The sequence below is a fragment of the Armigeres subalbatus genome, chromosome 2, assembly GCF_024139115.2.
Source record: "Armigeres subalbatus isolate Guangzhou_Male chromosome 2, GZ_Asu_2, whole genome shotgun sequence".
NCBI lineage: Eukaryota > Metazoa > Arthropoda > Insecta > Diptera > Culicidae > Armigeres > Armigeres subalbatus.
Genome location: NC_085140.1, coordinates 378,722,247 through 378,743,933, shown reverse-complemented (window position 1 = coordinate 378,743,933; position 21,687 = coordinate 378,722,247). Strand labels below are relative to the sequence as shown.

General features: G+C 38.3%; 1 protein-coding gene across 3 annotated transcripts in view; it reads left to right on the top strand.

The window, feature by feature from the left end:
- Positions 1 to 21,687, top strand: part of LOC134213134 (arrestin domain-containing protein 3-like) — a 38,836-nt gene that overhangs the window by 12,365 nt on the left and 4,784 nt on the right. For 2 of the 3 annotated variants that reach the window (XM_062691775.1, XM_062691773.1), the window contains exons 2-4: positions 7,944 to 8,323; positions 14,011 to 14,081; positions 20,040 to 20,231. In XM_062691775.1, coding sequence (XP_062547759.1) covers positions 8,212 to 8,323; positions 14,011 to 14,081; positions 20,040 to 20,231 — 375 coding nt within the window. In that variant the 5' untranslated portion in view covers positions 7,944 to 8,211. The remainder of the gene's footprint in view (positions 1 to 7,943; positions 8,324 to 14,010; positions 14,082 to 20,039; positions 20,232 to 21,687) is intronic. The other variant, XM_062691774.1, reaches the window with a different exon arrangement.

The window sequence follows — 21,687 nt, the reverse complement described above, 5'->3', positions numbered from 1 at the left end:
AGTGGAAGAGTCTCTAGAAGAATTTCCATGGTTATTGTTTTAAGATATGACTGCGAGCAGGGACGGGAATGGTTGAAATTTCTTTTTACCATTCATTCTTCCACGCAAAAAAATAAAAACAAAACCACGGCAGCCACAGCAGCAGTCACGCCAAGCAGACGACAGTCATTACATGCTTTTGCCATTTTCTCTCCCCACAGTTAAAAGGCTCTATAAACCGTAATCAATCCGATGATGACGATGATTTTGTTCGAATCCGCACTAATACTAATAAAGTTTTGAACTAAATTCAATATTTTGGGGCTATTTGGCGACTTACCTCAATCATTGCATATTCATTAGATTTTCTTATTAATTTTTCACTTATCCAAACTAACAATAACTGAGATATTGCTGAAAAAACGCTGAAAACTGCTTTTTTCCTAGACCGACATTCGCATTTATATCGAACGCATACTAACTCCGAACGTTCGGAGCAGACACATACACACGCACTTGATTTTTCACTTGATCTTTTCCCACTGTTTCCTTGATTTAATCACTCCTAAAACATATTCACTAACTGAGTTTCACCTTTTTCTTCAATCTTGACTACCGATTAATTCACTTCACGTCCAAAAACTGTCGAAAACTGCTTTCCAAAAATCGAAGTGAGAGACAAATTTGACGACCGTATTGTAAATGCAATAAAATGCGGAAGACTCAAATTCACTAGCGCAATAAGTGAAATGGTGAGAACAAAATCTACGCGATGCAACTTCATTCAATCCGAACAATACAACGTATACGCCAGCCACGTCCACGCCAACACGCAAACAAAAGGTGTGCATACACAAGAAAATAATCATCTCTTCACCGTTGCCAGATTTATTTATTGGAAAAAATCATTGCTGTTTGTCGGATTGAACAAATAAACCAGAAATAAATATTTAAACATGTTATATAAGCTTCTGTTACATTCCAAGTGGTGTATACAAAAATTTTAACCGGTAAATACCCCTATATTTGATACACCGTGAACATGTGTTATTATATAAAATAAACTTTTCTTCAAGTCTGGCAACATTATGCATCAGCTGGCATATTTTTAACACCCCATTTCCACCCACCCCAGTTGTAAACAAAATTTATTTATCGCTGCTGCACTTTTCCGTACCAATTGCCTCACTATTACAAACAAGCGATACAGTCATTAATTTTCAAAACATTGTGATGGAGTCTTGAGCCTTAATGTTTTCGTACAATAATTTCACAACGTATAACCGTTTTGGTGGGAAATATTCATTTCATTACTACTTGCTTGATTTAGAGACAAGAACGAATAAATCAGTACCTACGGATAGCACTCCTTCTAGGCTTTGCGTCACAGGTAATTAAACTCGATTCTGTGCTGTTTGCGCTGCGCACGAGCTGAAACAAAAACTCTCACGCAAATGATGACCGCGCGCCGGCACGACTCTAACGTAGCAGCAAGCAAACAGTTTGCTTCATCGGAAAAATAAATGTCACGATGTCGCGTACATTTTTTTTGGTTAACTGTTTCGGCTTGTTTGGCGCATGAAATTTGACTGAAAAAAAGATAAACATTCGCATAATCAAAGTGTTTTAATGTACATTTCCCAACACTGGCTGCGAGTTCCTGGAAAAAATTCTCGGTAAATCCTGAAGGGCTTTTTGAATGAAAGTACCCACAGATTTTTATTTAGAATTCCAGCAGGATCTTCCGGGAGAATCCCTAAATAACTTCCAGAGGAATTTCAAGGGAAATTTTTGGGGGTAATTCCAACAGAGTTTTGACGAAATTTTCAGAAGAATATCTCGAGAAATAGGCAGACAAATTTGCAGACGAACTTCTCAAGAAATTACCGGGAGAATTCCCGAAGAAAAAAATCTCTGACAAATTTTCTGAGAGAGTTCTTGGAGAAGCTGAGAGGGCTTCCATGTGAGCTTCTGAAGACATTCAAAAGGATTTTATGGAAAGACCTCGATGTAATTTTTGAAGAAATCTCGGTGGAATTTCTGAATTAACTCCAGACAAAATTTCTAATGCACGAAATAAGTTTACGCCGCCACCAATTATCAGCAGCGTGGCGCCGCCACGTCACCACTGTTGACTGAAAATGATCTATCACGCCCCCGCCAATAAAATTTCAATCCGCGCACAGGTCAAGATTGAATATCAAGTGAAATCCTTTATAGAATTTTCGAACAAACTTTTTTGTACATTTTAGGGCCCTCGAAAACTGTCGGCCCAGAGCCCCTTCCGGCTAAATCCGCCCCCCTAAAGTAATACAGAACACCTAACAAAAAAAAATTAAGTCCAAAGAATTTCAACTCGTACTTAATTTGAACCGTCTATGAGATTTGAAGTTTTCTCAACACTGCTCTGAGAAAAGGGCTAACCCTTTGTCTTAAATCTATGTCAGTACTTGATTATCTATCACACTGGATTCTCATTATATGTGGGTCACTGGACACTGGACAGTGTGTGGAGGCGAGTGGTACATTGTAGGTTAGAGTCTCCGAGAAACTGAAGAAATCCAAGCGCGTAATACGCGGCCTCGGCTCAGTGTACTATAAATAATCTCACTGGCTTTTATTTTGTCACATTTGACGTAAACTACGTCTAAGGGGAAGACTCTGATACAGGGTGTAAAACGGAAATTTCCAAATTCGAGACCGTCACGAAATTAGGATAGATTTCAAACGCTAGTAGCTCCTTTATCTTTTAATGGATTTTCGAGATTTTATTATCAATCGAATCGGCAACTCTCCAGCAATTTTTTGAACCTATTGGAACTATTAATTTTCAGCGTAAAATCATTAAAAATTTCAAATCTTTTCCAAGCCAGTAAAATTTCACAGTTTCGTTACGATCGCCGTCTGCGGTTGGTTCTTGCGCTCTACTTTTGTGCGGTGATTCGCACAAAAAGTGCAAAAAATAGAACCACGGCAATGACCGCGGTCGGAGCAAAAAAGTAGTGTTTATGAAAAATTGCTACAGATGCTGGACATGTTCATGAGAGCAAGAGGTGAATATTAAAATTGATTACCAGCTTTAAACAAGGTTACACTCTAACTTTTTTGACGGAAATTGAGTGAAATTTCTGTGGGATAGTAAGAGAGAGCAATGCAATTTTGCTTAGTCACTGAGTAGGTGAAAGTTAGCGTGTATCCTACTATTTAGGCAGCATGTATTGGTGTCCGATCGAACATGATTTGTGGAAAAACTACACATTACACGCGGCAAAACGTTTACCTAAACAAACCTCGTTACCTCCTGACCCCATATATCCAACATCCCAATGGTTGTAATTTGACTAAGCACGCACGCGCGGTTTGAAGTTTGTATGAGAATTACTAGGAAAACAGTAAATTTTCCGGAAAGCCGTTTTGCAACGTTGGTCATTAATATCTAAAAATATACGAGTACGTTGGCAACATAGGAAACTTATCAAGTGAATAAATCGTCTTTATTACGAAACAATTCGCTGCTTGCAAAAAAATTATTAAGGAAATACTAAATCGTGGGAAATTCAATTGAGCACGTAAAAGAATAACATATCAATAATGAGCATTTTTATTTTCTTTATAACTTTGCTTACGAAAATCCGATCGGTTCGGAACAAAAATCGTCTCACAGATTTAGCAATATTCTATAATCTTCGGGTTGATTATATTTAGGGGGAGATCCTCCAGTGCCGGATACATAAGCCATTTAACAAAAAAAACTTTAACTATCCGGATTATGTTTTCTTTTACACCATATTAGCAGAACGTACCCTGCGTTGCTTGGGTTTTTACGTTCAACGTTCGAAATGTCATTTTTTGCATTGATTGCGAGCGACGCCGCACTCTAGATCATTTTTCGAGCATTAGGTTTTCTCCAAACTCGCCCTAATATTGTATTTGGCAATTTTCCCAACTTTTCCTTTAAAATTTACTAAGCTTTTGCATATAGAAACACAGCTGATCCCAATACGAATCGATTAGTGAGGAAATCTCGCAAATCGGTCATCCTCTTCGTGAGTTCTTCTTCTTTTTTGCATTACATCCCCACACTGGGACAGAGCCCCCTCGCAGCTTAGTGTTCAATAAGCATTTCCACAGTTATTAACTGCGAGGTTTCTAAGCCAGGTTACCATTTTTGCATTCGTATATCATGAGGCTAGCACGATGATACTTTTATGCCCAAGGAAGTCGAGACAATTTCCAATCCGAAAATTGCCTAGACCGGCACCGGGAATCGAACCCAGCCACCCTCAGCATGGTCTTGCTTTGTAGCCGCGCGTCTTACCGCACGACTAAAGAGAGCCCCTTCGTGAGTTAAATTGCCTCAAAGGAAGAATAGATAGAAGAAAGAAACACAAAATATGAGTATTGACCAAGGGGCAACTAACTCTAAACTTTCGACAGTATCCAGAAATAATAACAAATACTAGCGAAAAACTACATCATATCAACGGTGAATTGATCGAAGAGCCCTGGTTGGGAAAGCATGAAAACGACGCCACCCAGTGAATACAGTGCACCCCGTTTTATGCAACACATAATTTCAGTCTCTTTAGAATTTCTAAAAAAAATCCCTGAACAACTATTTCTATTACCAATACTTTTGGAACAATCTTTTGGACTCCTGTTTTGGTTTCACGGCATTAGAAATATAAAATGTAGTTCTAGTCTTTTCTAGAATCTGTAGGAGGTAGAAAACAAATGTTTTCAAAACGGGGGAACACTGTGTTTCATTAACTAACCAGCAAACGCCATAACAACCAAACTATCAACCGTATCGTTGTTTGACGAAAATCATGGATACTAGAAATACCATGAAATACTATTGCGGGACAATCAGTAGTATTTTCGCAAAGTTTAGAGTTGGTTGCCCTTGGTATTGACCATTGATGATTCATACAAACTATATTTGATCATTTGAACACGTTTTTCGCCGATGAATTTTGGTGAAAAATTTTACGATTCAGAAAAATGTCTCCTAGTACCGGACACTATAGCATCATGTTCAAATGTGACTAAGTTCCTGTTACATGAGTAAAGACATCATTCAGAATAGTAATATTATTCACGTACTTTAAGTTGTGAATATTAAAAATTGTTAGTGGAGCTTATTTGATTCTTCAGCATTTCTTACATCCTAATCCAAATTCCCACCTTGTTCAATGTCCTCTTCAATTTTTGTTTTTGCTAATTTCTGTGGCTTTCTTAGCAAGAAGAAACAATTGAATTAAAGTAAGTGTAACAAAACAGGTGTGAAGAATTTGTATTCAACTTCAAATTTTGTACAAAATTTATCACATGAAGATCTGATATTCCTTGCCGTTAGAAGCCTTTCCAATAGCTTCCTTTTGTACTTAATAAGATGAAGGAGGGACCTCTGCAAGTAGTGTCGTTTTAAGAAGTGTCCGGTATTGGGAGGTTTCCGGCGCTGGGAGATCTCTCCCTAAATAGTTAATGATCCGCCTCACGAAACGATCTCTCACATACGGGGCGATTTCTATAGTAATTTCCATACAAACTTAAAACTGCTCGTACTCAGTTATATTATAACCAATTCAGTTAAATATTTAGGTGGTACACCAAAACAGCAAATGTTATCGTTCAAGCATAAGGGAGCGCAAAAGTCAAAATTTCAATCACTCTAGGCTCTAACCAAAATAATTATCTTATGATCTGTTTTACGTAGTTTACGTCGGGCGGTCGTATCTTGTATATAACCCTTCTGATTTTTTCCACCTAATCTTTATAAGTTTAGCCCTAGTTTTGTCCTATCTTTTCTCTCTGTTCAAAACGGCCCAAGAACACAATAATGGATTAATTTTGCCAATACGTACAAGCCGTGCTTAAAAACTGAATAGTAATAGAACAGTATACAAATCTATTCATATATCGAATTTTCATCATAATAAGCTTCTAATTAATATCGCAGGTACAGTAGTAGTTTGGTTTGGTTTTGTTTTTGTCAATCAAAACCATAGAGAGTGAATTTCAAAAATAATAACATGAACTGGAATACAACAAATATGATTAATATTAAATTCTGCAATTATGCACAGCGCCAGTGATTTATTGGTGCTAACTCAGTCATACGCTTGATATTTATAATAGGTATCCTTCAAAAGACAAGATCAATCATGCTTTAAATTTCAACAAAATGGAAAATATCCGTTCAGGTGTACAAAACGCCATCGATGAATCTACCCAAATTGAAATCAATCATCATTATTTTTCCATCCGAGTGCACAACGTTCTGTTCACGCCTCCACTCTACCTTGGTCTAAGACCGCATTCAAATTAATTGAATCAATCTTTTTCAGAGGAAATTAGAATTGTTACGAAAAGGATTCACGATCCTTTTAGTCCGTTTTCTCTTAAATTCGCATAAAAAAACGAAAGGAAGGAAATTTCTTCGTTTGATAATTTGGGAAGGCAAGAAATATACACCTGTACTAGGCAGAATAGCAACAAATAATGATTTTCATAGCAAGTTTCAAACATCTTGTTTGTCGGCATTACATCACCCATTAAGACATTGCCGCCTCGTGACGTATTATATTCTTTAAGCGATTCCACAGTAATTTAATGCGAGGTTTCTAAGTTACCATTCTTCCATACGTACTTTATGAAGTTTATTCATCATTACGATTATACTCCTATGCTCTGGAAAGTCGAGTAATTTTTGTCCGAAAACTCTTCAAATCAGATCGGGAACCGAACCCTTCCACCAGTGGACTTTTTTATGATAAACGGTTTTCGCAAAACGCTCAACCTTCGTTTCGTTGTGACAAAATTGTCACTGACAATGAAAACTGATTCCGAGCAACATCAATTTAAATTCTCTAATTCTATCAAGGGAGCTTTCAGGAATTATTACCATCCATTGTTTCCGCTTGATGTCCCTTGCCCTTTCACTCATAAGTGTGCATCGCCTTTTGAGCATCATCTGTGATGAAGCAAGCTATCTTTAACTAGTTCTGGGTCAATTTTCCCATCTGTATAGATGTGTAGTTTTGCTCTTCAATTATTATGCTATCCCACTTCCTTCCGGTTGTTGGGTTGGCAGCATCCACCAACTTGTATGAAACTAGCACGGATGCATTGGTTAACGACCGTTAAGAAGGAAAAAGAACAAAATCCAAGCAAAATGTAGAAAGTTGTTGAAACGTGATGTGCCGTAAATGTGGAGAAACTTTTTATGGATCGAGGCATAGGAAAAGAGCATTCAAAGATGAAGGACACGAACAACTCATTCAAAGCGCTCAAGTACCACAATCTCGTAATCATGGGGCAAACTGATCACCGAAGCAGTGTTGGGAACCATTCAAATCTCAAAACTCATGAACGATTCAAATCAATCGTGAGTTGAAACGCACCCAACTCAGCACCCACAAACTCATGGCAGAGTTGAATTATCCATTTAAATTATAGGTTTCCTTTTGTTCTCCTTTGTTGGTTAAAACAGTGAATTGACGTTCGCCGCATGGAGCATTTGTGATCATTAAATTGTACCTAAATTGATTTTAAACGCCTTTTGAACGGAATGATTTTTTTGGAATTTTTGATTTTTTTATAGGAAATCCCAGCAAACATGGGACAAATATGCGTATGACGGCAGTATAATAGATCGCCGAAAACCCGGGATTTAGCTCTATCTAAAAGACCATTTCGAGCTAGAGTATTTGTTTAGAAATAAGAATTTCCTTGTGTTTCTCTCACTACCATTGTTCACCAGTTCATGAAGAGTTAGTACATGTTTAAACCCCTGACTCGATTTTTCCAGCAATCAGTTCAGCCTATGGAGGTTTTTAACTAATCGCTTGAAAAGCTGCTTCCACTGCATACAGTTTAGCCTCAAACGGAAATCGAAATTCGAGTCTATAAGTCTGCAGGGTAACATTAATTAATTACGTCGTTACACTACATCAAAATAGGAGCAACCGAAATTGCAACCGACTCAGGAAAACAATCCAAAGTGAAATTGTTGTGGAAAAAGTTGCCCCACTAAAGAAACTGCAACCTTCACCAGCCAACGCTGTGTTGTCCCGTGATGGCTCAAGTGTGTACTTCCAAATGTTGGCAATGAGAATATAACTTGGCGAAAAAAAACTACCCGAAGAATAGGAGAAAATTACAAGTGTGTAAACATAAAACTGCGTTGGGATCGTATTCCGCGGTGACGGTACCGGAGACCAAAGCGAGATGGATTACATAAAAGAGTTGGATATTCGGCTCGATAAAGAGTACTACTACGCTGGTGAAGTGCTCTCCGGGAAGGTGATGCTGCACACAACCGATAATTTCAAACTTAAGTGTAAGTATCCAATAGTTTTAATATACTAGTTTTCAGAGAAATGATTATTAAGGCTTCTCTTGAGAAAATCTGTGAAATGATTAAACCACCTAAAAGTGAGATTTCTTTTCACTTTTCCACCTAAGCCAGATATGCGCCTAGTGTTTTTGAGAAAGATGTAGCTGGTGGTGTTTTAAGCCACTTTGCCAAAGACACCCGGTACAGGTACATATTATACAGTACGAGATATGTGACATTTTCAGTGAATAACCCTTGAAATCAATTTTTGAGCATATAATTTTTTATACAAAATACAAAAATACAATTTTTTGTAGACTCTATCTCTTCAAATTGAAATTTAAAAAAAAATATTTCGTCAAAAAGTAGGGGAAAAGACGGCTTTGGCAGGTTTTATTCTATTATTGTCAGGGGGGTTTTTGTCGACCAAATTTTATGAAATTTGTCCTCAATATTCTTTGATATACAAAGAATGTTTAGGCCAAATTTGAGCATAATCAGCCATAAAAAACCCCTGACAATAATAGAACAAAACCTGCCAAAGTCGGCATTCCCCCTATTTGAGAATCGTTGGCTACAAAGACTAGCCCAAGACTATGCGCAGCAGCTGGAAATGGCACTCCCAACGGAAGAGCAGCTAGGCGAGCGTCTCTTGAAGATGGCTGGAGAGATATTCGATCCACCATTGGAAGCACCACAACCGCTGCATTAGGCACGGTGCCCCCGGATCAGAGAAACGACTGGTATGATGGCAAACGTAGGCAGTTAGTTGAGGAGAAGAATACAGCATGGGCGAGATTGCTGCAACACGACACGAGGGTGAACGAGGAACGATACAAACGGGCGCGGAACAGACAAAACTCGATTTTCCGGAGGAAAAGCGCCAGTAGGAAAATCGAGACCGTGAAGAGACGGAGCAACTGTACCGCGCTAATAACGCACGAAAGTTCTATGAGAAGTCACGTCAAGTCAGGTGCCACAGCCCGATATGTGTAAGCAAGGGCGTAGCCAGAGGTGGGCAGGGGGGGCGTCGCCCCCCCTAAATGGTGGAAAGATTGAACGGGTACTGAAATGAATTCGCTTAAATATGTGCACTTTACGATCCAATCATATTCAGAAATAGGTTTTTGAAATTCAAAAGATTCCCAAAAAACTTATTTTGCGGCTGTTCGGCCACATTGAGAGTTGACGTAAAGTCAATGTCAATTTCTCTCCACGAACAGCCTAGATAGCCGTGTGGTGTCGGCAGCTGGTTATCTGGCTAAGAATAACATTACGGATTGTCTGTTCTAGTGGTAAAAGACTCCTAATTCTCGGTGTGATGCGGCTTTATGCTTACCGTGCCTACGAATGAATGGTTAGGGGGGTCTAATAAGAACCTAACCGCAAACGGAGCCTGTGAAGCACCAGGGCCCCCTTCACAGTATTTCGACGTTCTTCGACGTTCGGCTTTGGCAACTCTTGTTCAATTTCAACGTGAGGTTATGGGGTTATGAATATGTGTTTTACTTAGTTTTTCAATAAACTTCCACCTATATGGATTCGCATTATGCATTTTTTTTACAATGTATTTTGTGTTTGTCACATAATGGATTCGCATTATGCGCTTTTCACAGTGTACTCTGTGTTTCGTCTTTGACGTTCGGCTTCAGCTACTCTTGTTTAATCTCAACTTGAGGTTGAATAAGGGTGGGGTTATGAATATGTTTTTTACTTAGTTTTTCAACAAATTTTCTCCTATATGGATTCGCATTATGTGTTTTTTTTTTTACAAAGTACTTTGTGTTTGTCACCTATATGGATTCGTATTATGCGTTTTTCGAAGTGTAATCTGTGTTTCGTCTTTGATGTTTGGCTTCAGCTACTCTTGTTTAATCTCAACTTTAGGTTGAATAAGGGTGGAGTTATGAAAATGTTTTTTACTTAGTTTTTTTTTCAACAAATTGTCATCTATATGGATTCGCATTATGCGTTTTTTTTACAATGTACTTTGTGTATGTTACCTTTATGGATTGGCATTATGCGTTTTTTTCCAGTGTACTCTGTGTCTCGTCCTTGACGTTCGGCTTCGGCTACTCTTATTCAATCTCAACTCGAGGTTAAATAAGAGTGGGGTTATGAATATGTATTTTACTTAGTTTTCAACAAATTGTCACCTATATGGATTCGCATTATGCGTTTTTTACAATGTACTTTATGTATGTTACCTATATGGATTCGCATTATGCGTTTTTCACAGTGTACTCTGTGTCTCGTCCTTGACGTTCGGCTTCGGCTACTCTTGTTCAATCTCAACGTGAGGTTAAATAAGAGTGGGGTTATGGATATGTGTTTTACTTAGTTTTCAACAAATTGTCACCTATAGTCTACATAATTGGCTTTCCTATAAATGGTTCCATTCTCCTTTCCAACTTCACTTCCTCTTGCTTCCCCCTTTTCACTTCCTTTTCCGTCAGGTAAATGATGAGAAAGGCCAGTGAAGGCGATGGCACAAATCTCCCAAATTGAGGGGAACGTGCCTCCTGAGCCGACGTTCTGATACCTGATACCTGATGTGCACTTTACGATCCAATCATATTCAGAAATAGGTTTTTGAAATTCAAAAGATTCCCAAAAAACTTATAAGGGTATCCAGGATCCATACTATAAGAAATTTCAAAACGACTCGAAACATTTCGGGCTCCTCCTAGAAATCCTTCTAAAAAGCTCCCCTGTGAACTTCTAAATTTGTCCGGAAAGTTATCCACAAATTCCTCTGAAAATCGTTTGAAAATCCTTCTCCTGTAAATGTAATTTCTCCTTATCTAGAAATCCCCAACTATTTTTTTAGGAAATTCATGTGGAAGTTTCTTGAAGATTTCTTTTCTTCCCTTCAAGTTTTACTTTTAGACATTTCTTCGGCTATTCTTCCAGGAAAATCTGCGACATTTTCTTCAGGAATGCATTCAAGAGTTCCTCCAAGAATACATACGGAATTTCCTCCCAAAATTCCACTAGAAGTTTCTTCAGTAATTTATGACGGAAATCCTCCGATTTCGCTCCATAACTTCATCTGCTAATCTATAAGAAACTGCTCCGGGCATTCCTCCAGGAACTCTTCCTTCGGGATAACTTCCAAGACTTTTTTTCGGGAATACCTCTATAAATTCCACAATTATTTCAGAATATCCTTCAAGAATTCCTCTAGAAATTTCTTTAGTAATTTCTTCAAGAATTCGTCCAAGCATTTCCCCGGAAATTCTTCTCTTCCTTCAGGAATTTCTCCGGGATTTTTTCCGCGAAATTGTCCTAGAATTCTTTCCGCACTTCACTCGGAATTTACTCCAGAATTTCATTCGGAAATTAATGTTAGAGTTCCTCCAGGATATCTTCCAAGAGTTCTTCCAGGAATTTCTTCAGAACAAACAAAGAACAGCAATTCATCTGGGAATACTTTCTGGATTTCATCTGGTAATTTCTGCATTAATTCCTCCTGGTATTTTTTAGGGAATTCCTTCTGATATTTCTCCAGAAATTCCTTCATGAACTTTTCCAATAATTATTTCAGTACTACCTTGTGAGAATTCCTCTGGAAGTGCTTGTGAGAGTTTCTCCGGGAGCTCCCCCAGGAGTTTTTCCAAAAGTTCCTCTAGTAAGTTCCTCGGAAAATTTCTGTGGGAGCTCCTCCGGGAGGTCCTTTAAGAATTCTTCCAGGAGTTTGTCCTGGAATTCATCCAGAAGTTCTTACGAGAGTTCCTCCAGGATTTCCTCCGGAAATCCTTCCTGTAGTTCTTCAATAAATTCATCTAGAAGTTCCTCTGGCAGTTCTTCCGAAAATTCCTCTGATACTTTCTCCGGGAATTCCTACAGAAATTCCTCTGGGAGTTCCTCCGGAAATTACTCCGGGAGTTCCTTCTCAAAGGAACTGCCGGTGAAACTCCCGGAGAAATGCTCATAAAAACTGCTGGTGGATCTCCCGGAGGAACTGCCGGAGGAGCTCCCGTAAGAACTCCCGGAGGAATTTCAGGAGAAACTCCTAGAAGAATTCCTAGAGGACCTCCCGGAGGAACTCCCAGAAAAACTATCGGAAGAACTTCGGGAGGAATTCCAGCTAATTTTCTGAAGAAAGCCTAAATGATTTCCTGAAGAAAAGCCTGAATGATCTCCTGGAAGAGCTACTGGTGGAACACCCGGAGGAATTTCTAAAGAAACTCCCGGGAGAATTTTTAAATGAACCTCCGGAGGAACTGCCAGTGAATTTTTTTATGAGAAACAGCACGAAATAATTATCTGAAGAAGTCCCTGCAGAACTTATAAAAGAATTCGTGGAGGATTTCTTGGAGTAAATAATGATGAAATTTTCGGTCAATTCCCGGCGAAATTGATGGTGGAAGACATTGCCGAAGAAATTGCTGGAGGCATTCCTGAAGAATCCGGGCGTGAATAACGCTGACGACAACGCTGACGCGCAACGTACAAAACGCTGACGCGCAACGCGTTGTTGAGATTCAGCCTTTACTGTTGGTTGTGGATTTGGTTTCAAAGTGTTTGGAGCTTAGAAGGAGAAAGTACCAAGCACTAATATTCATGTGTTTTTATAAAACTACTATAAAACTACGATTCTTCTTCTTCTTCTTCTTCTTCTTCATTGGCATTACATCCCCCACTGAGACATTGCCGCCTCGCAGTGTTCATTAAGCACTTCCACAGTTATTAACTGCGAGGTTTCTAAGCCAAGTTACCATTTCTGCATTCGTATATCATGAGGCTAACACGATGATACTTTTATGCTCAAGGAAGTCGAGACAATTTCCAATCCGAAAATTGTCTAGACCGGCACCGGGAATCGAACCCAGCCACCCTCAGCATGGTCTTGCTTTGTAGCCGCGCATCTTACCGCACGGCTAAGGAGGGCCCACTACGATTCAGAAGACCTAAAAAATTTGCGCGCGAAAAACACATAATTAGCTTTGATTTTGTTGACATTTCCCGCTAAAAATACGCCTCAATTGAATGTCGGGATTGGATCTATGTGTGTATTCATTTGAATCATCAGAAATGTGTACAGTAGGGTGGTTCAAAAAATCGATTTTGCTCCACAGTGCTCATCTGATTCTTTACCATGTCCTGAGTGTCCTCTGAAAATTTGAGCTTATTTGGATTAAAACCGTTTCAAGTTTGCATGCAAATTAGTATGGGGAAATTTATTTTTTTATTATACTGTTAATGACGTTTCCCCATTAAGCGCAGGTTAAAAGAAAACCTACATAGCTAAAAGGGATACTCAACAGCTTTCACCCAACGAAAACCGCATGTTAATTAATCGATCACAATCTACTCTTTCAGCTGGGTACATTAGTAGACCAAAATAGTTTTAATTAGGAGCACAATGTCCATTCCAAAAATCAAGGTCAGAAACAATTAGGCCCATTTGAAAAAAGTTCGTTAAATTTTCAATTGTTTTCGAAATAAAACGATTTATTGAATATTTCAAAAAATTGAGAGATCGTTCATCGGTTTTACAAAAAATGATGAATTCATGTAAACAAAACACCTAGAGAACGCATATTGACCACTTTGTGGCTTTGTTGTAGGTATATTGTTGTATATTCATTTCAACTTCCCCCATAACTTGCTAAAAGTCTTGCTTAGGCAAAACTTTCCGGTGTCGAAAGCTAAATAACCCGTATCCATTACGATTCTCGTTCCAGCGATCCGTCTGTTGCTCCGAGGCAAAGCTCACGTCGAGTGGAAGGTGTTTGTATCCGGTGATAAGAGAACGGTATTTATGTCACATCTGTAGTAGGCAGCGAGCCACCACAATTTCCCGTTTAGCTTCCCGTTAGTCCAAAATTACAAATCCTGCGTCAAAACGGCAGCAAAACTAAATTTACATGAAAAAATAGAAACTTTCCGTTGAAAATTAAACGATTGCCAATTTACAAAGGTAGAGTGAAAATACTAATGAAATAATTGAAAATAAAACAAAAACATTCGAATTTGTCATAAAATAAACAGAGATAATTAATAATGTTTTATGTTAAACTAGTTTATTTGTGGACGCAGTAGCGCCAGCGGCCATTTTTTTCCGGCCAATCAAAATTTACATAATTAAATTAAAATATTGCGGGAAATGAATTAGTATATTTTTGCATGAAAAAATGTTTTCCATAAACAAACTTTCAAAAAGCAATGATTTTTTTTTTAAATATGGACGTTTCAGTGGACGAAGAACATATAGCTATCTTAGAATGTCAGACAAGTTGAAAAAACGTCGTGAATATAGAACAACGCAATATGTGCAATTTTTGATAATTTGAGTTTGTTTTTTTGCTCTATTATAAAGATTGTTTATGGGAAGTTCATCACTTATTTGAGTAATTAATCCCAGTAATTAAACATTTCCCACGTGCGGATTTGATAAATGTAAATAGCGCTGTCCAATTTTTTTGTTTTTCCATTGACTTCTACACAATGTAGTAAGATCCCTAAACTTTTAAAAACAATAAGTAGAGTTTCAAATTAACGTATAGTTTCGGAAGAATATGTATATATACAAATGATCAAGATTTGAAATTCCTATACAAAATGCACGAAAACCAAGTTCATCGAAAAGATTGGATTTTGATTTTTAAATTTTCCAAGATTTGACGTAAATAGAAGAAAAAACGATTATAAATTAGCAAAAGTTAGGCTACCTTTTCCTGAGTGATACGTGGTCGTACAAATGCCTTCTTCGTTGTTATAGGGTAAATCACTACTTGGGCCTATGGATCCGGTTCCCGGCTCACTACACAGAAAACTAATGATTTATACTGTTTGGAAGCCGTAGGTTTATGATTGATAATTTTTAAAAAGTCTCCCATTTATTTTTCACAATATTCAATATCTTTCAATCACTTGTTTTACTCCTAATTGATCCAATTGTAGAAAATAAAAATGTAGATTTCAAAATCTCACTCTCCGATGCCACACCACTGAGCCGGAGTGATTCTTTCCACTTTTACAAAACGGTATCATCAAATAAAAACCTACCTGAAAATCGTCCTAGTGCTCGTTACAATCATTGCTTCAAGCTTTTAAGCACCACACCATAATGCTCCACACACGCATTTCAATCTAATCACTAGAACGTATCACTAGAACTTATATAAACATAATTAGAATACATTTAAAAATGTATTCTCAAACCGAACAAAAAATCACCTCGGCCCAAAAACTTCTAGCCGCACCGTGCTGCCAAAAGGCCAGGAGAATGAAAATGATCCTTCATCGTTGATAGGAAAACTGTTTAATACGTTGACGCTATCATGTTATTTATAATTTTCTCGATTTCAAAAGGTGAAAAAAATATTGTTTTTAAGTATTTGGAAAAATTTGGATGAGTAAATATATCTTCTCAACCAAATAAAAATGATTATGAATGATACCATCTGGCATCTTGTTGTCGTGTAACGTGCATATTTTTGTTTACGTCGCATTTTCTACCGTCCCGAGAGACAATGAGAGAGAAATGTTGAGAGATTGAGTGAAATTTTGCTTAGGCCGGGAACTGGTTTTATGATATATGCCGAATGGAAATCGCTATGACTGAAATGAGTGCTGCACCTCGTTAATTTAAATCAAATAAAAGCTTTCTTGAACGATATTTAGCACGAATAGCTATTTTTTAAGCAGAAGTGAACCCCAATGCAGTATTATACAGCCAACAAAATTCAGGAAAAGTTGCTTCCTGTCATAAATATCAATTGAATAATGCAGTCGTACGCATGTTAGGCCGGGAATGGGGTAAGAAACCCTATCCAATTTTCCGCGAGCTGTAATGACCGCCAGCTTGACGTTTGCGGAGATCAACTACAACACCCACCGTTCCGAGTATATTTTTATATAATCAACCTGGTGGACGACATTCCACTTAAAAGTTTTATAATAATTTTCTTATCATCTATCAGTGTCAGTTTAAACTTTTATGGTATATGATATTCAAAACTTTCGATATGTTTTTGGAAATGTTTATTCGGCATTTCCAAATTTGTATGGAAAATTTCTACTTCTTCATGGAGCGGTTTGATTTTAGTCCCATCAAAACCACTACACACCACACGACAAGAAACCAACTTTTCACATTTCACCTCTTTCCACACACTGACTAATATGAGACGATGACACCGAGTGGGATGGCCTTGTCATGTCTCGAAATGCTAATAACTGGCATCAGCAATACAATGCATGATAAATAGCCGAGGACGACACTAGAGCTGGAGCATCACAACTTCAGATGGTTTTTTTTGTGAGGAAATGAATAAAACCAGTCAGTGTTAAACACGTTATGAGCTAAGTTCTTGTTATGAATAAGACTTGTAAAGACTTCCATGCGTGTAACTAGGAGTTAAATAGAACAGAAGGTTCATCCTGTTGATTTACAAAGGCAAATTTGGGAGTAATTAACCGTAATCTCAACTCAAGCATAATTTTTCATAACGACGTATGTAACAATTATGAGGATTCGAGAAATCCTTTGCAGAAAGTTGGCAAAACTTTTTCTAAAACTGTTTTAAAACTAAAACTTTTTCCAATATTTTTTTCCGCTGGCATGCATCAATACATGGCACTTAGTAAGCGGGCTTCACGCCATAGCTCAGTTAATTCATATTTCCTGTGAAAAACGCTAAAATTATACATACACCGGTATGCTGTACATACGTCGCTGTACATTGGTCGGTTTTCCATAGTGCACGATTGACGCAACTGCAGTTTTGTTTTGTTTTGCTTTTTTGGTACATAGGACGCTCTTAGTTCTCATATATTAAAGCGACGTATGTAACAGTGAGAATTCAAAAATAGAAAATTCTACATACGTCGATTCGCAAAAAGATTAAATTAAAGATTTTTAAGATCTAACATCAGTAAAATCGATGCGTATTATATAAAGTCGCGTGTGATTGTCATGTTGTATTAAAAACCTCGTTTTGTTTACTTTTGTTACATACGTCCTTATGAAAAATTATGCTTGAACTGGTGAATTGTTCGGAAATTATTTCAACGATTTTCTGTGATCTTTTCTTTTGTTCAACTGTCAAAACCACCAAAAATCTGTAAAATTGTTTAACGAACAGTTCTGTTGTTAAGATTTCGGTTAAATTTCACAGAAATCTGCAATTTACTTCAAGGACAAGTCTCCCGGAATCCAAATTTGAATCTACTCGTGTTTCCAGCTTTGCTGCATCACAGCATGCGTGAAATAATAAAAATCAGGGTTCTTATATCAGGGTTCACTCACTTCGACAGTAGATGGGAGAGACCTTGATAAAAATGACAGTTGCGTTGCCCACCCTCGAAAACTCGAGTGAATTTGGTTTTGGATTCCGGGGGAAGGCTTGTCCTTAAGTGTTGGTTACTCGTTGGTCTCTTTAATATCGGGAAAGTTAGATTAAACGAACACTAAGCTGTGTGGTGGGAATTGTAACAGATACAATTCCAAAAAAGAAGTATAAAGAAATCTCAACTATGTTCTTGACACGATTAGCAAAGGCAACGATGGATCAAATGCTGTTATCAGAGATCTAGCACGCGTATAGAATTGAGCAAAGAATGCTATGCGCACATCAAATTAAGCGCACGCGAGTCTCACGAAGCTTGTGTACCTCACATTAACATCGGTGAGTACCATTGAGACATCTCAATGCGATACGCTCATGCGCTGCTTGCCATGGCAAACCTTTGCAAACAACTGCATAGAGGTGCGTAAAACAACTTTTTGGGCGGGAGATTTTCATTCAATAATATCGTCTCCTAAGTAACGCCAGCTATGCATTCCTAGCGCATTAGATGAGTCTTATTAGACCTAAATCACCTAAATTGAGACACACTCAGTTATTTTTTGCGCGCTAGCTTCTCTCGTCGCATCGAATCGTTGCTACGTGAGCTTGTGTAGCTCATGGCACACTATCTCCGGTTTGATATCACATCCAGAGTCTCTTAATTCTCATCCATGTATAGGGCACTGCACGGAAACATATCTTTCTCATTCTTTCCTCATAAATTTTGACGTTAACTGGACTTGTTGTTTTCTAATTTCTTTGCAGCGAGAAAGGGACAAAGCAGTCCGTGCAGTGCCCTATACCTAAATGACACGGCATACAAAAAACAAGGCAGGCTCATAACGTATGTAAACATTCAGTTTGAATGTAAACATGTGACGTCACTGCTATCTTCGCACAAGCTGGACCGAGATGATGCTCGCAGCATGCTTACTTTTGTACTCCAACATGTGGCGATAAAATATGCGTCACATTCGAAGTGTCATTTTTTTAACGAGCCTACCTTGTTTTCTGTATACTGTGCCTAAATGAGAATTAAGAGACTCTGGATGTGATACCAAACCGAAGATGGCGGGATCGATTCCCGGTATGCTCAAGAAAATCTTTCGGGTTGATTTTTTCGACTTCTCTAGGCATAGAGTATACCTCCGCGAATCATCTTCCATCGGATAGAACAACCGTGTTCTCTGCAACCTTGCTACTGTCCGACATTCTTGCTAAGTGCCAGGCCCACCGTGGTCGTCCGTTTTTCGCGGTTTGAACGATGGATGATTCCCCCAACAGCTGCTACAAATCATGTTTCAAACGCTCCTTCCACGTACCGTCTTCCAGCTATACCCCATCATAGAATGGCAACATGAGTTTCATACAGTTTAATGTTTAAGAGGAAGAAACATTGTATTGAGCTCATTAGGCCTTTTTAACCTACCAGCCAGTCAAACTTTCCGTGCATAGATGGGTGGCTTAAGCCACCCAGAAGATTTAGGTTTGCCCGGCCTGAGTTCAAACACAAAGCTTTCATTTACAGTCGTGTATTGGTTTGGGTACATTTTGTTCTATTTTTCGATCAATCTCATTCGCTACATGTTCGCTCAAATAGGTATTTCCTCTACTTTTTATGCTATTTTGCACTCCACTAGGCGATCCCTTTCTGCCATCCTCTGATTTGGGTTTAACAGTCATAAACAACTATTATTTTACTATTTTTAAAATAATGGGATTCACATGCAAAGCACTGGTACACTCGTTGCTACAGTCGGATTGAAACGAAGTATGGGTCACATTTTCATCACTCAACAACTTTGTAACTACCTATATATTTCGAAACACGCTTGGAATTCGGCAGAAAATCATAGCGATTTAGTTCTCCTTGCAGAAAAGGTAGCACATTCACAAACACTTTGATACAAAGGCAAAGACTCATGCACACTTTTGTTCATCTGAAGAATTCAATTGCATTCGTTTTGTCCTATCTTATAATCAACTTAAGTTTCGTATGTATTACAAAATCGATTGTTGCCATTTCGTAACAGTTATAAAATAATGTTAGTATGAGGAACCGAAGTACTCATGAACTCTTCTGGTCCACCTTCTTTTACTTTCCAGTGAAGCCCGACTAAGTACAAAAAATCCATTATATGAGACTAAAAGAAAAATGTCTACATTGATTTCAAGGTTGCTCATTAAGTATCGTCCTTTGAACTTAAGAAAACCTACATCTAAATCCACAACAAACTCATTCATGTACAAACACATTTCACACGATGCACATTCAATGACGCCTACCTCATCCAAACCAAGCGTTTCATTTTCATGGTTCCCGATTCAACTCGTGCATGATTTCATGTATGTACCTTTTTATCCCACGCCTTGAATCATTTTAATATTCTCTTTACTTGTATTGGCATCCCGTTTAATAGGTGAAGGACGACCAGCTGTACATCGACGAGCGGGCCGTGATATGGGGCGAGAGGTCTGGCGAAGCACTAGACGTCACGGTGCCGGTACTGATTCGCGGTCAACATCAATTCCCTTTCCGCTTCAACATTCCGGAAACCAACCTACCCTGCAGTTTTGAGTCACGTGCCTGCTATATTCGTTACTTCGTTAAAGTGAGTATATGTACATATGTATCTTATTTTGTGATTTACTAATTTGATTGATTAGAATATTATTTGTTCAGAATGATTTAGGATAACTCATGTGTCTTATAAAATATAAATTGCTATCAGAAATAAAGGTAGTTGTGGTTCTTCATTCCAAGCTTTGACATGGAGTCAAAAATTGAAAATAAACACTACCGAGTCTGTTTAAGGTTCGGTAGGTAATGATTTGATCGCTAGTGATTGGCTTGGGCTTGCATAATCGACGAATTGTGTATCGTAAAATTAATAGAACAATAAAAAGCTTATCATCGATCATCACGTCTTGAAGCTTTAATGCTCTCACGGCACGGTAGTGTAAAATATATAACCGATAAACTTTTCTTCTTGTCTCAGAGGCTTACACGCTTAGAAAAGATTTATAATAAATAAAAATAAATTGCGGTATAATTTACGAGAATATAAACAACGACTCAAAAGTGTGATAAAATCGGGTCGGAAAGGTAATAAAATCGGGGAAAGAAAAAACCGGGGCGACATCATATCGAGCACTGTATATAAATTAATGAAATAAATAAATAAAAATACGTGCAAACCACACTTCAAGTTAATAGTTCGTTGCAAATACATGGAAACTAAATCCGGCCAGAAATTTCCCCAAGGTGTGAGGCCCTGCCCTGATGCTAGAGCCTTTCGTAGTTCAATAGCAAGGCTCGCGGCAGCGGATGAATTCTGAACTATTATCTATTCGTTACAAAGTTTGACGACAAGATTTTTCTCGAGATACAGGCGAATTAGCCAACTTCCAAAGTAGTGCGCTGGATTCACATAAAAATGCGTTCAACAACGCATCATTTTGTTTGAGCTTGGGCTTGATTGACTGCCCGTAGTTGCTACTCCATTATGACCAGATCAGCTGTTCTTGCACAAAGAACCAACTGATGTTTGCTTGGGACTAGCACTCTCATCTTCAATGTACAAGTACTGGTGATCTCATTTGTTAGGTCACGCTGGCGCCTGCCACGTCAGAATGCAAGTCAATGTAGGGAGGGGGAGGAAATGATGATGCAAGCACTCGCCCACTGCAAGCCGTATATACCTCTGCACTTGCCACGAGTTCAGGCGGGAATTCGTTGGAATTTATGGGGTTAGGTACGAAAGGCAGAGGTTAGTTTTAGTTAAGGAGCTGCTAAATGTGACAGATATGACAAATGTGACTGATATAATTTCTTATTGGATGTAAGAAACGAGCATTTTCGTTCATTCCCAAATTCTAGCAGTTTCTACTAGAATTTGGAATGAACGGTATATGGAAGTCCATTTCCAGTTCTAGCGATTGCTAGGAACATGAGAAATATAGAGAAAGATACAAAGTAGGAGAATGGAACGGACCTGGGATTGAACCCACGACCTCCTGCGTATGAGGCAGAAGCAACTACCAAGCCCGTCTCAACAACGCATCATT